General features: G+C 43.5%; 2 protein-coding genes across 2 annotated transcripts in view; one reads left to right on the top strand and one right to left on the bottom strand.

The window, feature by feature from the left end:
• SDR16C5 (short chain dehydrogenase/reductase family 16C member 5) overlaps window positions 1–18,439 on the bottom strand; it is a 39,671-nt gene extending 21,232 nt beyond the window's left edge. Inside the window, exon 1 of the mRNA XM_083518039.1 lies at window positions 18,417–18,439. The gene's annotated coding sequence lies outside the window, so the exon portion shown is untranslated. The remainder of the gene's footprint in view (window positions 1–18,416) is intronic.
• LOC310713619 (uncharacterized protein) overlaps window positions 3,411–21,787 on the top strand; it is a 59,089-nt gene continuing 40,712 nt past the window's right edge. Inside the window, exons 1-3 of the mRNA XM_083518083.1 lie at window positions 3,411–5,571; window positions 6,148–6,218; window positions 6,408–6,632. Coding sequence (XP_083374209.1) covers window positions 5,541–5,571; window positions 6,148–6,218; window positions 6,408–6,632 — 327 coding nt within the window. The 5' untranslated portion in view covers window positions 3,411–5,540. The remainder of the gene's footprint in view (window positions 5,572–6,147; window positions 6,219–6,407; window positions 6,633–21,787) is intronic.

Below are 21,787 nucleotides of genomic sequence, written 5' to 3'. Positions count from 1 at the left end.
GAAAGATTATTGAGCTGCATTAAAAATCTCTACACAAATAGCAAAAGGAAACAAGACCTCTGATGTTAGATTGGAACTCACTTTCCCCTTCTATCTATCTATTGATTTGATTTAATTTATATACTGGCCTATACCTCGAGGTCTCAGGGCGGTTCACGGAACAATTTTTAAAAAGCATTTCAAATGACATATGAAAAGTTGCTATTGAATATTCATTTGAAAATGGCTTCCTATCGAGGCAATCCCCCATTTATGCTGGGATTATATTCCGAGGTACCACATGCATCAATAAAATTGCATATATTTGAAATATCATTGGAAAATCCTGCAAACATCCTGTTCTGTCCCTGCCACACCTGCCCCTTTTATGACGGTTCTGTGACATTTTGGGGCCCTTGCCAGGTTCGGTTTGATGCACATATATGTGGTTGTGCACATATTGAATGCGTGTAAATGGGAGTGTGTGGCCTGTACTTAAGTAAGGGTCAACCTAGATGTTGCAAATAATGCTTCATTAGCAACTGTGTCAGCGTCTTAGAAAGTACAGTGGTGCCTCAGGTTACAGACACTTCAGGTTACAGACTCAGCTAACCCAGAAATATTACCTCGGGTTAAGAACTTTGCTTCAGGATGAGAACAGAAATCGTGCTCCGCTGGCACAGCGGCAGCAGGAGGCCCCATTGGCTAAAGTGGTGCTTCAGGTTAAGAACAGTTTCAGGTTAAGAACAGACCTCCAGAACGAATTAAGTTCTTAACCCGAGGTACCACTGTAATACCAAAAGAAACAGGGCCATTTTTGACAAGACTGTAGTGCATGGGAAGGTTTACATTTTGTTCCCCTGGCCACCATGTCAACAAAAACCATCCTTTTTAGCCGCAGGCAGAGAAGTTCCCATAGCAGAAAAGCCATGGGAGCCTTTCGCTAAGGCTAAAGCAGTGTGGAGATGATTTTTGTTTGGATCACAGCAGGGGACTGGGGATTGATTCCCATCAAAAGATTATCCAGCCAGTTCAGTCATTCTCAGAAAAGCCCTTGCAAGGGGGGAATTTGGGATGTATCTGCATTAGTTTGTGTGGAAGGGCATGTAGATTACATGGAGTTGTCTTGCGGTACAGGGCTATATAGATATTGGAAGTATGTATTCTGCATTTCTTTTTCTATCCAATATTAAGAATGATTCTCTTCTAAAGTTTAGGATTTAAATAGAGCTCATTTCCGAATCAGAATCCCTTAGTACAGCTTTCCAGCATTGCTGGGGCTGATAGGAATTGTAGTTCAAAACAGCTGCATGGCACCACGTTGGTGAAGGCTGCCTTAGTAACAGGATGCTTAAACACACACACACACATTTTGACAAATTATGCTTCGCCTCAACAAATTATTATACTGCCATAATCCATTGGAGGGTGCTAGAAGCCAGTTTATACAGAAAATGCTTTTGTTTAGCTATTTCTGCAGTTATAATATTAGGTTATAAACCATGGAATTGTTAATCCTTCATATCTTCAGGACAATTAAATGTTTCTGAATATGATTTTAACTGATAACAAAGATTCATACTGGAAAGCCTCACTAGAGGATCAAATCTTTTATTGTAAGTATATGATGTCCCAGTTTTCAATAGGCTGAAATAAGCCACAATCTTTTTCCATCTTCACAGCAACTTGGTGTAATAAAATTACAGAAAAAGAAAAGCATTGCCAACCCCCTCCCTTTGAAAAAAATCTATAAGCGAGCTTTCTAGAACTAACAATATACCGTATTTTTCATCCTGTAGGGCACACCGGCCCATAGGACGCACCTCGTTTTTTTGAGGGGGAAATGAATAAAACAAATTATTCCCCCCCCCAGCCACGGCTGCCGCCCCAAGCCTTGTCCACACCTCCGGAGGGCTCCCTGTGCTTCGGGCTGCAGGCTGCCGCCCCAAGCCTCGCGCGCCCGGCGGGACCTCCTGCCGGGCGCGCAAGTCTTGCGGACACTCTCCCGAAGCATGGGACATGTGTCAACGGGAATGAGCCCGTTCATAGCCAATTATGGGTGTCACCCCAGGGCCTTCCCGGGGAGTGGGGAGGAAGGTTGGAGTGTACCGGCAGCAGAGCAGTTTGTGGAAGAAATGGAAGCCCTGCACCAGCAACTTAAGATGAACTTGGAGTGGGCCAAGGAAATTTACAAGAGGCAGGCAGACAAGCGCTGTAGGGAAGGGGAGACCATACGGGTGGGAGATCGGGTGTGGTTGTCAACCCAAGGGTTACCTTTTAAGGGGGGGGGTGCAAGAAGTTGCAACCCAGGCGGCTGGGACCGTTTGAGGTAACACAGCAGGTGAACCCCGTGGCATTCAAGCTCAAATTGCCAGACAGCATGAAGATACACCCGGTGTTCCATAGGTCCCTACTCTCACCGTACAGGGAAGTAAGGGGATTCCCGGGGCGAGAGGGAGAAGTCACCACACACCCGCAGGTAGAAGAGAGGGAGCACCACAACTTGGTCACGGAAATACTTGATTCAAGGTGGCGAGGGCGCCAGGTGGAGTACTTGGTGGCTTGGGAGGGAGAACCTGGGTCGGAAATTCCACCGCCTGTTCCCGGACAAACCCAAACCACTAGTGAGATTCTGGGAGCAGCAATTTGGAACCACAGACGATGAAGAGGATTTTGTGGGGGTTTTTGTCTCCGAAGGGGAGGGAGAAGAGGTTTCGGAGGAAGAAGAATCAGACTGGGAGGCCCACCCCGTGGGAAGGGATCAGAGCGGGTGGGAAGCAGGTTTTGAATCCTCAGAGGATGGCGACAGCTCCTTCCGGGGGTTCCCCGCATCGTCGGCCGAAGAAAGGGACAAAGTTGGGTCAACAGGTCGGGCCAGGGGTGGAGGGGGTCCTGGGGGGGGGGAGGTGGATGTCAGGGAACTGACATCGGAGCTAGAGGCGGAGGGAAGGCTCTCAAATGATGCTGGAGAAGGGCCCAGCAGGGGGAGAGGCAGCTCCGCAGATGGGGAAGCAAATCAGCGCAACACCAGGGATATAGAGGGGCTGATGGGGGAATCGGCGAGAGGGCTCCAGGACTCTTCACCGGACACAAGCGGGGAGAGCACGGTTCCTCCGCTACCCACGCCCACCCTGCGCAGAAGACTTCCGTGCAGAGAGAGTAGGAGGAGACTGGGTGTCAAACAACTTTTATGTTGGAAAAGATTTAAGAAACGCCCACTGACGGCTACTGCTAGCGACTGAGGCAGCCACAAAGTGAAGGGCTGCCCAGACTGAAAGGTTTAGCAAGGCAACAAAGCCTGGAGAGGCGGCAACTTACGCACAAGCAACCCATACACATTACAGTGACGGATGTCAGAAATCAAGCCTTTATCAGGAGAAACTGGCAACTCTCCCCGGCACCCGGCTTGGTTTCCTGTTGACCTCCCTGTCTGCTTTCCCGGCAAGATCCAGGCAGAGGTCGCGATAGGCGATCCTTCTCAGTGTGAGAAGAACACACCCCTCTTTCCTGCCCCCCCCCCGGCAGGGGAAAGAGATAGACAGAAAACGTATTTTCATGCCTTTATTTCTGTCTTTGCAGTGTTACAAAAAACATGACTGCTCTCTTCAAACTCCAGCAGTAGAGAGACACAAACACTTCCTGTACAGCTCATATTACACTCTGAGCTAATTCCGGTGCCCTCTGTTTCCCATGGACAGTCCCAACATCATGTGATGTTTTCAAGCTAGCAGCAGCTTGCAGCTGCATTGCTTCTATATCGTAACAGGTTGGTCTTGATTTATATCATGGGTCCCTTGTAGGGTTGTTTAGAAAATAGTAGGAGAGACTTCTGAATCAGCCAAACCATTTCCTTTGTTAAGCCAATGGCCTTGGTTGGCCAGTTAAGCACTGCTGGAAGCTGGAGACACAGAGACATGTCTTGCTCTGTGCTAGATCTTTGCTGTGGCATCCCTGGAAATGTAACGGGAAGCAAGATCTGCTGGGGTGTTAGTGCTGTGAGCCATTCCATCCTATGCTCAGGTTGTATGTTTGTGGGGGGGGGGGAACCCTATAGTATCCTAAAGACGCCACATTCTCCATTGCCCTTTATTCCAAAGAAACTAAACTCTAGACAAGACACCCCTTTCGTCTTTCACCACTTGGAGATTGGGTTGCATGCCATAATATTTTAACTCATCTGCAGTGAAGATTTTATTTTTCAGGGACCCTGCTATAATCAAGTAATAAACTCTCTAGGCAACTTATAAATGATTAAACAACTAGTTACATCAGGTTACATATGCTTCAGGTTACAGACTCCGCTAACCCAGAAATAGTGCTTCAGGTTAAGAACTTTGCTTCAGGATGAGAACAGAAATCGTGCTCCGGCGGCGCGGCAGCAGTGGGAGGCCTCATTAGCTAAAGTGGTGCTTCAGGTTAAGAACAGTTTCAGGTTAAGAATGGACCTCTGGAACGAATTAAGTACTTAACCCAAGGTACCACTGTATACAGCAAAAACAAGAAACACGCTAGAAAGAAAGAAAAGCCACCAGAAACAATCCTTAAGACAAGTCTAAACCATCAGCCATAGCAAAACTGGTTTGAAATAGCTACCTCAACATTAGCAACAGCAAAATTCACAAGCTTTCTGAATAGAATGAAAACCCACCCTGGTGGTGTTCCTCAGGAATTGAATAACACAGAGGAAGTGTTTATGATCATTACAGATGAATGTATTTAAAACAGAGTCTCTTCTGGCATTTAATTGGCATTTAACAACAACACCTACCTTGAAAACATAAAGGCAACCAAGTACAACAAAGCATAAAAACAATACAAAATAATTAAAATGCCTGGCTAATCAAGAAAATCTAAACAGTAACTTCTTATGCACCTTCGCCAGGAATATTTATGGCTGGGAGGGAATTATAATTACTGTATTCTTCTGTGTATAAGACGACCCCTATTTTGGGGGACTCAAAATAAAAAAAAATGCACTATGCACTATCCGTGTATAAGACGACCCCTTATTTTAAACTTCAAAAATTTAGGAAAAATTATAGTCTTATACATGGAAAAATATGTTATACCCTGGGTCCAGAAAGCACCACCTCTTTCAAGGTAACCAGCACCTTCCCTTTCTATAAGGAAGCATTCACCACCTCCTGATACCATCCGGTCAACTCCCATCAACTAGCTCTCACCTAATATTCCTGATTTATTTCAGCATTCATATTAGTGATCCTATTGTCTCACTATCCTCTAATTGCTACCTTACACCTGTCACATACAGTATTGCCTTTGGCATTTCCTTGAAATGCCATCCCTTTACAGGTGTGGTTGGCACTCTATACATTTGGGCGCTATGCCAATGGAAAGCCAGAAAGCAGGATTTGAGCACACTCCTTAGGTTTCCAGTAACTGGTATTATTCAGAAGCATGCTGACTCTGATCAGGGAGGCACAGCATAGCAATCATGCACACACACATCACCACAACCTTGAATTGGCTGGACAAGGTGTGAGCAGAGGCGTAATGGGGCAGAGGTGGCTTACACACACTGATGAGTGTGGGGGTCAGGAATGCAACCCCCATGCAAAACAGTCATTGCCTGTAAGTTAGGTATTTTTGTGTTTTTATATTGTAAACTGCCTTGTGATCCTTGGATGAAGGGTGGTATAGAAACTATTATCATTATCATTATTATCATTATTATTTAGCCAGTATCTATTGATAGCCTTGTCCACCATGAATTTCTCTAATACTCTTTTAAAGTCATGCATGTTAGTGGCCTTCACTGCCACTTGTGGGCATGATTTAATGCACTTTGTGAATTAGTAATTTCTTTTGTCCCTTTGAAACTTGCAACATTCAGTGTCATTGGATGTCCACAAGTTCTTATTTCTCTGCCCACATCCTTTTAGACCATGCACAATTGCCTACACTTGTATGCTTTGGGTTACAATACAAAGTGCTAGCCATAACTTTGAAATTCCTGAGATCTTCTCTTCCTGTACTAACCTGCCTGAACTCTAAGATCACAATGAGAAACTTTTGTCTGCATTCCATCTAGAGTGGAGGCACGGCTGATGACAACTAATAGTGTGGGACATCTTGCTATGTGAGATGTGGGTGGCTTACTCTATGGCTGTCTTTCACTGTGTAATGAATACATGTTTATTTCAACAGTTTTGCCTGCTAAGTACCTGACATCAATACCTGCTGAGTCAGGGCTTTCCCCCCAGCAGGAGCTCTCTCAGGTGGGTGCCATTGCCATTTCAAGACAAGAAGCGAGAAGTTTGTGCTGAGTTCCGGCACCTTTTTTTCTAGAAAAATAACACTGTGCTAAGTACACCTGCAGGGCCATAGGTCCCCCACCCCTGTATTACAAGGTCTGTAAATGGAGAGGGAAGGTAGGTTGCAATAATATTGCCTTGTTTCCATCCTAGGCATTCCCTGCAAAAACCTGCTCTTTAAAGCTGAAGCACAACAAATGGCAATTGGGGTTTTCTGTGGATTGCCATTTACTCCGATTCAGCTTTAAAGTGCAATTTTTTGTGGGGAAAGCTCTGGAGAAGAAAGAAAGAAAGAAAGAAAGAAAGAAAGAAAGAAAGAAAGAAAGAAGGCACTTGGACATGGAATGCAGACCACGCCTAGAAAATGTAGAGGAAAAGGTAAGTGTGGATAAGCCCTCAGTTGGCTGAAGAAAATGGAAGTCCTGGGTATATGTGTCTTCAAATGTAGTATGAACTATAGGGATGAGGTTTCTACAGTGGCAGGTCAGGTAACACTCATCACTATGGTTACATGCTATTGGCTATGATTGGTAATTTTAATATAATAGATTTGTGTGAAGAAGCGAGCATTTGGAACTGGTACATTCAGGCAAATGCGATCAAATTACTCCAATCTGATGAAAAGCTACTGAAATGTGCTCTGAAATATCTGGGTTTATAATAGTTGCTGAGGCTACATGTACACTATTTTTAAAGAACATCCAAAGTGCATTCTCTCCCTCAAAGAATTCTGGGTACTGTAGTTTGTTAAGGGTTGCTGGAAATGGTAAATCTGTGAAGGGTAAATTATTCTTTGAGGGGAATTATGTGCTTTAAAAGGGACGCGGGTGGCGCTGTGGGTAAAACCTCAGCACCTAGGGCTTGCCGATCGCATGGTCGGCGGTTTGAATCCCTGCGGCGGGGTGAGCTCCCGTCTTTCGGTCCCAGCTCCTGCCCACCTAGCAGTTTGAAAGCACCCCTAAGTGCAAGTAGATAAATAGGTACCGCTTTCTAGCGGGAAGGTAAACAGCGTTTCCGTGTGCTGCGCTGGTGCTGGCTCGCCAGAGCAGCTTCGTCAAGCTGGCCACGTAACCCAGAAGTGTCTCCGTACAGCGCTGGCCCCTGGCCTCTTAAGTGAGATGGGTGCACAACCCTAGAGTTGGACACGACTGGCCTGAATGGGCAGGGGTACCTTTAGAAGAAGAAGAAGAAGAGTTTGGATTTGATATCCTGCCTTTCACTCCCTTTAAGGAGTCTCAAAGCGGCTAACATTCTCCTTTCCCTTCCTCCCCCACAACAAACACTCTGTGAGGTGAGTGGGGCTGAGAGACTTCAGAGAAGTGTGACTGGCCCAAGGTCACCCAGCAGCTGCATGTGGAGGAGTGAAGACGCGAACCCGGTTCCCCAGATTACGAGACTACCGCTCTTAACCACTACACCACACTGGCTCCTTTACCTTTACCTTTTATGTGCTTTAAAGGTATAGTATAGTATAGCTTGAGTACTGTCAGTTTTCCTGGACATGAGTATAGCAACTTCACACCAGATGGATGGTAAACACGTTGTTGCATGCCCCCCTCCAAAAATCTCCGAGTGGTGCGAGATTCCAGGGGTTCCAGGTGCTTAGGTGCTGAGCCTGTGCTGGATATGCACACAATATGGAACTGTTTAGATGTATCATTTACTTTTTTTGGTTATGTTTTAAAGAGAGTTCTGCAAGTAAAAGTTTGAACAATATCTAATGGGTCTGGACTATGCTTCATCCCAAAAGGACTCAGTTTTTATGTACCCAGCCACATCAAACTGAGCAATATTAATAGTTGCAATAAACCATGTTAGGTTAGCCTGAGAGACAGCGACTGGCCCAGGGTCACCCAGTGAGCTTCATGGCTGCATCAGGATTTGAACCCTGGTCTCCCAGGACCTATTCCAACACTCTAACCCAGAGGTTTTCAAACTTTTTGAGTCCATGGCTCCCTTGACGAATCACTGCACATTCTTTCTACAGCACCCTTGTGGGGCTCAGGAGCCCAGTTATGTCACCCCTTGCTTGCAGAGCCTTTGGGAAGCAGAGATGAAGAGGGCATCAGAGGACAGAGGGAAGGAATAGGCACAGAGGCCAGAGTTGTCCCCAGGATGCTATGGCACACTGGTTGAAAACCACTGTTCTAACCACTCGACCACTGGTTAGAAAGACCTGCACATAATTAAGAGCAAAGGAGAAAGGAGAACATTGTAATCTCTACATAGTTAACATTATTGTTCAGTCTAAATCCTTAACTAAGAACGTTTGAGCTAGCTGCAGTATACTTTTTCAGCCAGGGGAAACAGCAACTTCTATAGGCAGGAAAGTGAAAAAGCCCAGTACTAAGTAAAGGTAAAGGACCCCTGGACAGTTAAGGCCAGTCAAATTATACTATGGGGTGTGGTGCTTATCTCCGGTTTCAGCTGAGGGAGCTGACGTTTGTCCACAGACAGCTTTCTGGGTCATGAGGCCAGCACGACCAAACTGCTTCTGGCACAACGGAACACCGTGATGGAAGTCAGAGCGCATGGAAATGCTGTTTACCTTCCCACCACAGTGGTACCTATTTATCTACTCATGCTGGTATGCTTTTGAACTGCTAGGTTGGCAGGAGCTGGGACAAAGCGACAGGAGCTCACCTCGTTGTGTGGATTTGAACTGCTGGCATTACAAACTCAAGAGGCTTGATGGTTTAGGCCACAGCACCACCCATCTCTCTCTCTCTCTCTCTCTCTCTCTCTCTCTCTCTCTCTCTCTCTTTCTCTCTCTCTCTGTCTGTCTCTCTCTCTCTCTCGGTGTGTGTGTGTGTAACAAAATCAAAAGAAAGCCACAACTTCCACACTGGAAAAAACAAAACCCAATTGAAAAGAAATAGATAGCTAAAGCCATTGGCCAAAATCTACATGACAGGGGGAAATGAAATGTTAAGCAAGGCAGAAGTAAAGTTAATTTTTTTTACTAAAAAGGTAATAATTCAACCAAGTATAACAAAGAGAGCTGGGCTAAAGAAGAAGCCAGATGGACAACTCTTGCAGATGCCTTTGGAAGAGCTTTGACCTTTAAAGGATTCTGTGTTCTTGAAGGTGGCTTACAGGGCAGCAGAACTCATAGGTCAAGATTTGAATTTGAATGATATTCCAGGCCTTTCCTTTGTTAGCGATTAGATCACAATCTGGAGATTAAAAAAGTGAAATTAATAATATTGAATATTTTGCTAACATATGGTGCTAACATATGTAAATTTTAAAAGTTTCCTACAATTGTGTTGTTATGAAATGGCATAGTACAACTTTCAACCCTGTACCAGACACCCCCCCCCTATATAATCACACAAACAAAAATAATGCTAAGCACTCTGGACAACTGAAGACAAATATGACCAAAGGAACATTTGCTTGCTTTAATAGGGATATCTAAATGACTAATTATTTGTCTATATTAAGTGAAAGGTATAGAAAACTTGATCCAAAAGAATTAAGAAAAAGAAGAAGCTATTGATGCAGCAAACCTAAAATAATTATCTAGTAGGACATGGTATGCTAGTCATAGGTTTTCTCCCTTCTTCTAATTTGACTTTTGAAGTAATCTAGGTTATTGCTGGATCAGGCCAAAGGCCCATCTAGTTGAGCATCCTGTTATCACCATGGCCAACCAGATGAGACCCATGAGAAGCCTTTAAGCAGAGTCTGAGTGCAACATCACTCTCCATACATGTGATGACCAGCAACTTGTATGCAGCCTTTGACACTGGAGGTTGAACCACCATGGCTAGTAGCCATTCGGTAGTGACACACAATATATGGAATTCCCTGTCTTGGGAAACCAGCTTGTCCCCTTTGTGTTCTGTCATTGTTTGAAAGCCTTTCTTTTCCAGAAGTCTTTGATTTCCCTGCTGTCTGATTATCATATTAGTTTTTGTTTCTGCTGGTTATTCAGGAATGAGTGCTTGATTTTTCAGATTATCTAACTACTGCCTGAGAAAGTAAACTATTATCTGGTCTAAGCACCATATAAGCATTTTACAAGTCTGAGTGTAATTGAATAGCCATTTCAAACGTTTAGGCTAAGGATTCAATAGATTGGAATAATGTAACATGCCATTTTAAAAGTTTTAACATAATTGCTGCTGTTCTGGGGTATATTTAAGTTAATCTTTAGTAGTACATGACAGTGTCTATCTATCTATCTATCATCTATCTATCTATCATCTATCTATCTATCTATCATCTATCTATCTATCTATCTATCTATCTATCTATCTATCTATCATCTACCTACCTATCATCTTCATCTATCTATTTCTACAGTCAAACCTCAGTTCTCAAACGTAATCTGTTCTGGAAGACCGATTGACTTCTGAAATGTTCGACAACCGAGGCGTGGAGTGGAAGCCATGTCGGACATTCAGGTTCCAAAAAACGTTTGAAAACCGGAGCATTTACTTCCAGGTTTTTGGCATTCAGGAGCCAAAATGTACAATAATGGAGGCATTCGGGAACTGAGGTTTGACTCTATCTATCTATCATCTATCTCCAAAGACTTTCTTTTCACAGTTATGATGGCTGCAGTTGTGGGAGATGAATTCAAACATCTGTTTCTCACCCCTGCCTTAGTCAAATTAGAAGACAAGAAGATAAGAAGTCTGGTTGGCCAAAGACAGCCATGAGTTGATGTTCTTCTTGCAAACGTTCCTTGCCCTGACTGTCATATTACCTTGACAAACTGGAATTTGGGAACTGCTTTGAGAATTTTTAAAAACAGCAGTGAACAGAAATAATAATTATTATAACCAACGTTTGCTGACAAAAATATCTTGCCTTTTGACTGTAACTTCAGTCACATTGTACAAAAATATATTCTATGGTAATCAATTAACATTGCTTCTACAGAATCAATTCACAATGTTGTTGTTAAGCAGTTTGAACTCACTAGTTTACACATAGGTCTAGCCAGAGTATAAATGACTGAAGCAGAAGCAGAAAGCCAGTTTTGTCCAAACCAATTTTTATCACAGTTCCTGCACTGTGAAATTCTGGGTCTCTGGAGTTTTGAACCGACTATATTTTGAACTCTGTGGCACTTTCCCCTTGTTTCTGAGTGTATTACTTGACAGGTTTCATTTATTTCAATGGGAATGTACTTCTACATAGACATGATTGTAGTCACCTCTGGCCTGCCAGTATTTTGCAGGTGTAATTCAGTTGCATGCTGGAAATGTAGGTTGCAATTATATGTGGATTTAAATTGGAGTAAAGTAATTGTGTAAGGCGGGTCTTTTGTGGTGAGGAAAGTGATGACAAAATGCACAGAGAGGTGTGGGATAATCAGTTGATTAATGGGTAGACCAAATCAGGAGGAATGCTTGTTGTGTAACTGCCCTGTAAACAAAGCCTAATAAAGACCAGATTTAATCCAACTTCTGCATAAGCTTTGCGCAAGCTAAACAGGATAAATGCGTAATAAACAGGTCACCATAAGGAGTCCAAAGATTGTAGCTGGACTGCTTTCAGCATTATACAGTATAGTATTAAAAAGAGGCATGCAACTATGCCCTCGTTTAAAAAGCTTAATCTGTTTAAAAGTGTATCATTATAGCCTGTCCAATATGCTTCATACCACAGAGGTGTTTTACAGATATTAGTTCCAGATAGCCAACAAAAATATGAGCCTTGTTCATGGGGTGAATTTTTTTTCTGATATGCACATAAACACATAGTTGCCTGGCAACATGCCCAGTTGCTGGGTTTCCCCAGCCACACTGGGCAGCTTCCAATAAAATATTAAAATACAATAGTCTGTCAAACATTAAAAGCTTCCCTAAACAGAGCTGCCTTCAGAGGTCTTCTAAAAGTCTGGTAGTTGTTTTTCTCTTTGACATCTGGTAGGAGGGCATTCCACAGGGTGGGTGCTACTACCGAGAAGGCCCTCTGCCTGGTTTCCTGTAACTTGGCTTCTCACAGCGAGAGAACCACCAGAAGGCCCTCGGCGCTGGACCTCAGTGTCCGGACAGAACGATGGGGGTGGAGACGATCCTTCAGGTATACTGGACCGAGGCTGTTTTAGGCTTTCAAGGTCAGCACCAACACCTTGAATTGTGCTTGGAAACATACTGGGAGCCAATGTAGGTCTTTCAAGACCAGTGTTATGTGGACTTGACAGCCACTCCCAGTCACCAGTCTAGTTGCTGCATTCTGGATTAGTTGTAGTTTCCAGGTCACCTTCAAAGGTAGCCCCACATAGAGCGCATTGCAGTAGTCCAAGTGAGAGATAACTAGAGCATGCACCACTCTGGTGAGACAGTCCATGGGCAGATAGGTTCCCAGCCTGCGTATACCAGATGGAGCTGGTAAACAGCTGCCCTGGACACAGAATTGACCTGTGCCTCCATGGACAGCTGCGAGTCCAAAATGACTCCCAGGCTGCACACCTGGTCCTTCAGGACCAGGGAGTCCTCCACACCTGCTCACCTCCTGTCCCCCCAAAACAGTACTTCTGTCTTGTCAGGATTCAACCTCAATCTGTTAGCCGTCATCCATCCTCCAACTGCCTCCAGACACTCACAAGATAATGAGATGTTCATTTTTGTAAATGTGCTTCACCTGGATTAGAAGAAACAATGACCTGTAATTTAGTAATCCGTCATAGGTTTCTATGCTTCCTTGTCAAGTATGGTATAGAAAAAGGTGCTCTGTGCTATATAGCGACAAATGGGCTGTAGCTCAGTGGCAGAGCAGCTGGCTTCATGCAGAAGAGCCCAGGTTCATTCCCCAGAATCTCTAGGTAGGGCTGGAGACCAACTTTCCTCAAACCCTGAAGAAGCCACTACCAATCATTATAGCCTAGCCTTTCTTAACCGTGGCTCCCCAGATGTTGTTGAGCTACAGCTTCCATCATCTGACCACTGGGGACCCAAGGCTGAGAAAGGCTGGTATAGACAATACAATATAGTATAGTCAATATGCCCATTCTCCTCAACTTAGTTATAATTTACATAAATTTAACCAATTTACAGACCAAAGGAGAATTCATCACACAATAAGGGTTGAAAGTATGTGTAGGTACCAAGGTGATAGGTTGAAGAGATAAGCGTTTAGCAACATCATGATTCCAATTACAGAAAGTAAAATAAATATAATTCATAAGAGTATCTGAATACATTTGTAAAGATGGAATTGTGTTTCTAAAAGCGAACACTGCTGTTGCCAAGAGGCAACAACTGTTTCCTGCCAGGCAGCCCAATCCTCAGCCCAGTTAATATGTCAGAAAACTGACATAAGAGAGAAACTTTGACATCACTTCCTGAAGAAGAAGAAGAAGAAGAAGAAGAAGAAGAAGAAGAAGAAGAGGAGGAGGAGTTTGGATTTGATATCCCGCTTTATCACTACCCGAAGGAGTCTCTAACGGCTAACATTCTCCTTTCCCTTCCTCCCCCACAACAAACACTTTGTGAGGTGAGTGAGGCTGAGAGACTTCAGAGAAGTGTGACTAGCCCAAGGTCACCCAGCAGCTGCATGTGGAGGAGCGGGGAAGCGAACCCGGTTCACCAGATTACGACTCCACCGCTCTTAACCACTACACCATGCTGGCCTCCTGGTGTTCCTAGAGTGCTTGGTGTGTTTTTTAAAAAAATAAAAAGGTACCAAAATGCATTAAAATGTGTATTTTTAAAAATGTATACATAAAAAGAAAAAGACATGTATGCATTGTGATAAAATATGTACGGTATTTGTGACAAAACCTATTTCAATATGAAATTTTGCATAGTTTTTTAAAAAAGCAGATTGATGTAGAAATGGGACAGAATGGACTTATAAATGAAAATGTGAAATTAACATAAACTAGATTTATCTATCCACTCTCATGGGTTGGATAAGGGTTGACTAACCCAAGGCTGCAGACTATATACTGTCAGCCAAGAGGTACTGGGTAACCTGAAGAAATCCCAAAGGATTCTATGGAAATTCTGTGGCTTGATTCTTTTTGTAAAGAAATCAGTTTTACTGAGATGTATATAGTGTATAAGTAGCAATTAATTAGCTGCTACTATGAGATAAATGATAGGCAGTATAACTGGAGAAGCTCCACCTCCAGTTTATACATTAGTAAGCTGTTGGCATTTCTGCTGTGCATGTGTTTAGCTTTTGCATGTTAGAAATAATCATATTTATAATAAAGTAGTGACCTGTCATTAGAAGCTTATTATACACAACCAAGATTGAAATCATTATGGGCATTTTGAAATCAAGAACTGAACTTACAACAGGTATAAAATGTTGGCAGACATTTAAAGCAATATAAATGGGTACTTGTTTTCTTACTCAGGGAGTAAACAATGCCTCTGATTATGTAGTAGGCTGGCTTGCAATGCAGGTTAGAAAGAAGTTTTTAAATATATATATATTAGGTTGCAGCAGCACATTTATTGTGTTGCCCATGTTCTTTTTTTTAGAACCAGGAAATATATTTATTGTAATTACTAAGGATATTAAGAATAAAATATTGCAAAGTACTAATTACCAAATGCTACATGTGAACACCCACCCCCATTATAAAAACATTTTAATGCAGTAAACGAATTACAGTTTTACATTTTTTATGACTTCTGCATTTTCCACTGCTGGATAATCATTAAAGCGGAGGAAAAAGAAGAGGAAAAAGACAATTGTAACAACAAAAAGGGAAGGGACCTCAAAATGAGACACATCAAAATAACATTGCCAGTTAAACAATACCCTCTTCCTCTATCTCTGTGCTACCTTTCCAAACCAAGGATGATACAAAAAATTCCCTTATAACATTACAGCTATAAACCACTTAGTTTCTATCCAACATAATTCTAACATTCATTAATTTTACAATATTTCTGTAAATAGTCTTTAAACTTTTTCCAATCTTCTTCCACCAACTCTTCTCCCTGGTCTCGGATTCTGCCCGTCATTTCTGCCAGTTCCATGTAGTCCATCACCTTCATCTGCCATTCTTCCAAGGTGGGTAGATCTTGTGTCTTCCAATACTTTGCGATAAGTATTCTTGCTGCTGTTGTGGCATACATAAAGAAAGTTCTATCCTTCTTTGGCACCAATTGGCCGACCATGCCCAGGAGAAAGGCCTCTGGTTTCTTCAAGAAGGTATATTTAAATACCTTTTCCATTTCATTATATATCATCTCCCAGAAAGCCTTAATCCTTGGGCACGTCCACCAAAGGTGAAAGAATGTACCTTCAGTTTCTTTACATTTCCAACATTTATTATCGGGCAAGTGATAGATTTTTGCAAGCTTGACTGGTGTCATGTACCACCTGTATATCATTTTCATAATATTCTCTCTTAGGGCATTACATGCCGTAAATTTCATACCTGTGGTCCACAACTGTTCCCAGTCAGCAAACATAATGTTATGTCCAACGTCTTGTGCCCATTTAATCATAGCAGATTTCACCGTTTCATCCTGAGTATTCCATTTCAACAGCAAGCTATACATCTTTGACAAAATCTTAGTTTTAGGTTCTAACAGTTCTGTTTCTAATTTTGATTTTTCCACCTGGAAGCCAATTTTCTTATCCAAATTATATGCCTCCATTATCTGATAATAATGAAGCCAGTCTCGCACTTTATCTTTTAATTTCTCAAAACTCTGCAGTTTCAATTTGTCTCCTTCTTGTTCCAAAATTTACCAATATTTCGGCCATTTGGCCTCCATATTGAGCTTTTTCTGAGCCTTTGCTTCCATCGGTGACAACCACCTTGGGGTTTTATTTTCAAGTAAGTCTTTATCTCTTGTCCAGACATTAAACAATGCTCTTCTGACAATATGGTTTTTAAATGCTTTATGTGCTTTAACCTTGTCATACCACAAATATGCATGCCACCCAAAAACGTTATAAAAACCTTCTAAATCCAAAATGTCTGTGTTCTCAAGAAGCAGCCATTCTTTCAGCCAGCAAAATGCCGCTGATTCATAATAGAGTTTAAGGTCTGGCAGGGCAAATCCACCTCTGTCCTTTGCATCAGTTAATATTTTAAATTTTATTCTGGGCTTCTTGCCCTGCCAGACAAATCTAGAAATGTCTCTCTGCCACTTCTTGAAACAGTCCATTTTGTCCAAGATTTGCAATGATTGAAACAAAAATAACATTCTTGGCAATGCATTCATCTTTATAACAGCAATTCGACCTAACAAGGAAAGCTTCAAGTTTGACCATATCTCTAGGTCCTTTTTCACTTCTGACCAACATTTCTCATAATTGTCTTTAAATAGGTTTAAGTTCTTAGCGGTCATATTAACCCCCAGGTATTTTACTTTCTTAACCAATGTTAAACCTGTCTCCTTCTGAAACCTCTCTTTCTCAATCGGTGTCAAATTTTTCTCAAGCACCTTAGTTTTTAACTTGTTCAACTTAAATCCTGCCACATGACCAAATTCCTGAATCAATTCTAATACTCTTTTAGTACTAGATTCTGGCTCCTGTAACATCAATACTAAATCATCTGCAAAAGCTTTCAATTTGTACTGTTTGGCTCTGACCTGTTAACCTGAAACTGTTCTTAACCTGAGGCACCACTTTAGCTAATGGGGCCTCCCGCTGCTGCGCACCACTGGAGCACAATTTCTATTCTCATCCTGAAGCAAAGTTCTTAACCCGAGGTACTATTTCTGGGTTAGCGGAGTCTGTAACCTGAAGCGTATGTAACCTGAAGCGTATGTAACCCGAGGTACTACTGTATATTGTTGTGCATAGAAAATGTAATACAATATACTGTATATACTTGAGTATAAGCCGGTTCACCACACCATAAACCTCCTGGTGGGCCAGAGTGTGTGTGTGCACGCATGCGCACACGGCAAAGGGGGCTTCTCTCTCCCCCTCAGCCCCTCCCGTCCCCCTGCCTACCTAGGGTGCTAGGTAGAGGCTGGTGGCAGCAGTGGCGGAGGAAGAATACACAGCCCGAAAGGGCTCGTTCCTCCTCTGCTGCCACCGACAGTGGCAAAGAGGACCCTCACTTGAGTATAAGCCGAGGGAGGTTTTTTCAGAATTAAAAAATGTGCTGAAAAAGTTAGCTTATACACGAGTATATACGGTAATAAATGAAATATAGTTAGAAATCAATATGAATATTTAATGGGAGGGATGTGCCATCTCCTGTCTTCAACCACGAATCCACAGACACTGCAGACCACATGACTAAAGCTCATCTGCGGACCACAGTTTGAGAACCCCTGAGATAAACCAGATGTCAGGGAATGGTCTGGATCTGAAAATGGGGGAATGCAGTTGCAGGCAGATCAGCTTCTCTCAGAAGAGGGGCGGGGGAAGTATTTGCCCCCCCCCTGCCTCCAGCATTTTCAGAAGCAGAGAGACAGGCAGACACAGACACAGAAGCTGAACAGATTAGAGAGGAGCTACCCAGCTACAAGGTAATGTCACGGGGACCAGAAGGGAGGGGACAGCTAGGAGAGATGTCAATCAAGAGTATGGGGGACCTCCCCTTCTCCCCAGACTCGGAGGTCTGAACGTATCAGGGAGCAAAGGAGGCAGAGGGAGGGAGGAACTTCCCATTGGTGCGTTTCTTGCTGCGGAAGTCGGAAGTAGGGGTTAGAGTAGGCAACTGCCCTCCTTGCCAGGAGCTGCGTATTTTGTGACCGCAACATGAAGCTGTAATAAAATCCACCGACTGCTTGTTAATTCTTATCTGTGAAGTTATGAAAGGAAGGGGAGGACTCTCCAAGCTTGACACCAATAAGGAGTGGGAGACGTTGCACCATAGCATTCCTTGCCTTATATTGCAAGAACTCCCTAATGGCTCCCATTCCTACTCTCATTGTTGCTTTCCTTCCACTGAGTCAATAGTACATCACTTAGGACTGCCAGTTCCCATAATTTAATAAGCCACTATTTAAAGCAAGGGGCTTATTTTCTTTCCCGTTTATATATCAAAAAGCAAAAATGGCACTATATAACAAAATTATTTCTCCATTTCTCCCACCCCCCAAATGCTGCATCTTTTAAATAAGTTAATAAATAACTTTTGGGATTTAAAGCAGGGGTTTTCAGCTCTAGGGTTGCATATCTTCATGGGCAACCTTAATGGGAAGCCATATGTCTGGGCTGGGCAGGTTCAGAAGCAAAAGTGGATGGAGTAGCAGGTGGGACACTTACCTTTTGACAGTCAGAGTAAGAAGTTTTCAAACACACCCCTCTCTGGTTCTAAGAAAGCAAGAGGCATGATTAGTGATCAAGGACTCATCCCAGACAGGGCACAGTAGACAAAGAGAGGGCAGGGCAGGGCCATTGTGGAATGTATTCTCGGAGTGTAGCCTGGGAGTGTGGCTTGGCAAGGCATGTGACCCGGCTTCTCTTTCCACACTTCCAGGAATGATCATTACAATTTCTCTAGGTATTTGGCAGTCTTAAGTGGAGTCACGTACCATAGTCTCACTAATTTAGAGTTCCATATTTCAAGAGGTAAAAATCCAGACACAGTTGCTGAGCTTTCTTGGGGCGACCATCCAAAAAGTTACAGTGGTACCTCGGGTTACATACGCTTCAGGTTACATATGCTTCAGGTTACACACTCCCCTAACCCAGAAATACTGCTTCAGGTTAAGAACTTTGCTTCAGGATAAGAACAGAAATTGGGCTCTGGCGGTGTGGCAGCAGCGGGAGGCCCCATTAGCTAAAGTGGTGCTTCAGGTTAAGAACAGTTTCAGGTTAAGAATGGACCTCCGGAACGAATTAATTACTTAACCTGAGGTACCACTGTATTGAGCTTTCTTGGAGAGATCGTCCAAAGTTGTTGAGCTTTTTGTGGGCGACCGGCAGCAGTGGATAGCAGGGTGGCAGGCAGGTCTTCTGGGAGGCAACAACAAAGTGACCTCTTCTCAGTGCTTCTGCTTCTGTGGGGGAACAGAAAAAAATCCCAGACATAAATTAGAAAATCCCCCCAGGTGGCCATGTTAGCTACCGCCCCCTGGGCACCACCAGAAGTTTCTGGTTTATATGGGAACCCTATGCATTATGAGTGTGTAATTTTTTGCTGTTACATATATTAATTTGGTGTTATCTATAATACGATAAAGCGGCTTTACTTGGTTGCCAGATCAAGGGAAGTAATAGTGCCACTGTATTCTGCTCTGGTCAGACCTCACCTGGAGTCCTGTGTCCAGTTCTGGGCACCACAGTTCAAGAAGGACACTGACAAACTGGAACGTGTCCAGAGGAGGGCAACCAAAATGGTCAAAGGTCTGGAAACGATGCCTTATGAGGAACGGCTAAAAGAGCTGGGCATGTTTAGCCTGGAGAAGAGGAGGTTAAGGGGTGATATGATAGCCATGTTCAAATATATAAAAGGATGTCATATAGAGGAGGGAGAAAGGTTGTTTTCTGCTGCTCCAGAGAAGCGGACACGGAGCAGTGGATCCAAACTGCAAGAAAGAAGATTCCACCTAAACATTAGGAAGAACTTCCTTACAGTAAGAGCTGTTTGACAGTGGAATTTGCTGCCAAGGAGTGTGGTGGAGTCTCCTTCTTTGGAGGTCTTTAAGCAGAGGCTTGACAACCATATGTCAGGAGTGCTCTATGATTCTATGATTCTGACATGTTAAGAATTATGATGAGTGGGCAATTATTTGCTGTTATATATATTAATTTGGTGTTATGTGTAATAAGATAAAGCGGCTTTACTTGGTTGCCAGCTCTGACATGTTAAGAATAATTAAACTGATCCTTAAAATGGCAAGAGGCCAGTTGTGTGGCGTAGCAGATGTTTAACTCAAGCAGAGGTAGAAACAGTAAATTGTGTTAACATGCAATAAATAAATTATCTTGAAACACTATAAATGTATCTGGCTGTGCTGGGCCTGGGGGTTAACCCGACCAACATGGTCCAGGTCCGGTCCCGAATCCAAGGATTCCACGAGGAGTCAGTCCAACAGGGCCAAGGCAGGAAACCAGGCTAGGTCAGGCACAGGGTAACAGGCAGGTTCCAGTAAGCAGCAATGTTGCTCCCGCAACCTGGGGCAGGGTCCAGCAGCCTTTTATCTCTGTCAGGGTAATGGCCGGTCCTGATCCCCTGGTGACTTGCATCCCTGTCTTGCCCAAGGGTGCGCACTCCTCTTGTGAATACTCAGGTCTCTCCTTCTCTCAGTCCTCAGTCTCTGCAGCTCAGGATATGTTGGTGGGTTACTATACCCAGAGGCTGCCTCAGCCTCTCCTGACCCAACTGGTAATGGAGCAGCTGCACGTGATTGCCCAGCAGAGGGCAACGAGGTAATCCCCGCATCTGGAGCCTGGTCAGGCTCAGGCCTCTGACTCAGCTCAGCTGGTGCTTGTTGCAGGGGAACCTGTGCAGACTGGGGCTCTTCAGAATCAGGCCCCATACTCGGTTCAGATGCCGCCTGAGGCAGAGGATCCGGTGCAGACCGAGACTACTCTGGTTCCGAGTCCGAGCCCAAATCCCAGGCCATCACACTGGCACTGCCTTAGTGGTTGTTTAAGCTTCATCAAGTACTGCTTAATACAGTGTGGTGCAGTGGCCAGAGTGCTGGATTAGGACCTAGGAGACTGGGATTCAGATCTCGACGCAGTCAAAAAAACTCACTGGACGGCCTCAACCAAGTCAGCATCCCTCAGTCTAGTCTACCTCATAGGGTTGAGCAACTTTGAGAAAAGGGGAGATTTCACAAATGAAATTTAATAGACCACCTTCAACCTAAGCTGTTGAAATGATCTGCGGAAAGTCATTAGAATTTGAAAAGAAAAATAGAAAAAAGCAGGGGGGCAGAATTCCATTTCAGCTTCACCTGGGTGCATTGCACAAACTTTGTATTTCCAGAATTGTAGAACTTTTCTTTGTATAAGAGAGAGAGAATATGAGTCTATGATTCTATTCCAGGATATATTTATGAATTTGGCTGAGCAGCTGTTCTGATCATGCAGAGCCTCTAAATGTGAGCAGATGATGATGATGATGATGATGATGATGATTATACCGCACTATACCCAGGGGTCTCAGGGTGGTTCACAGACCAAAATCAAGATATAAAACCACAAAATACCTAATAAAAATAAAAACAACAACCCAGTAGTCCCCCCCCAACACCCCCCCCATTTTAAAAGAGCATAGGATGTAAATTGGATCAATCAAAAGCCTGGTTAAAAAGGAATGTTAAAAAGGTGTATAATGAAGGCGCCAGGTGAACTCCCCACAGACGGGGAGCCACTGCAGAGAATGCTCATTCTCGTGTTGCCACCCTCCAAACCTCTCAAGGAGGGGGCACATGAATGAGGGCATCAGAAGATGATCTCAAGGTCTGGGTAGGTTCATATGAAAAGAGGCAGTCCTTGTTACTATTTCTCTGTTGTTGCAAAAAGATGAGCAGGGGTGGGCCTAAAAGTGAAGCTCTGCCTTGCATGTTTGGGTATGCTTCACAGGTGAGCAAGGTGTGAATAGGGCCAAGGTAATAGAAACACATGCAGCCATGGCTCACAAGGGGGTGCTTGTGTACTGGACTTCACTTCCTATAGAGAAG

The sequence above is a fragment of the Podarcis liolepis genome (genome assembly GCF_965112155.1).
Source record: "Podarcis liolepis genome assembly, chromosome: 8".
NCBI classification, from domain to species: Eukaryota; Metazoa; Chordata; class Lepidosauria; order Squamata; family Lacertidae; genus Podarcis; species Podarcis liolepis.
Note: the sequence above shows the minus strand (reverse complement) of the source record. Positions and strands in the feature narration are given on the sequence as shown.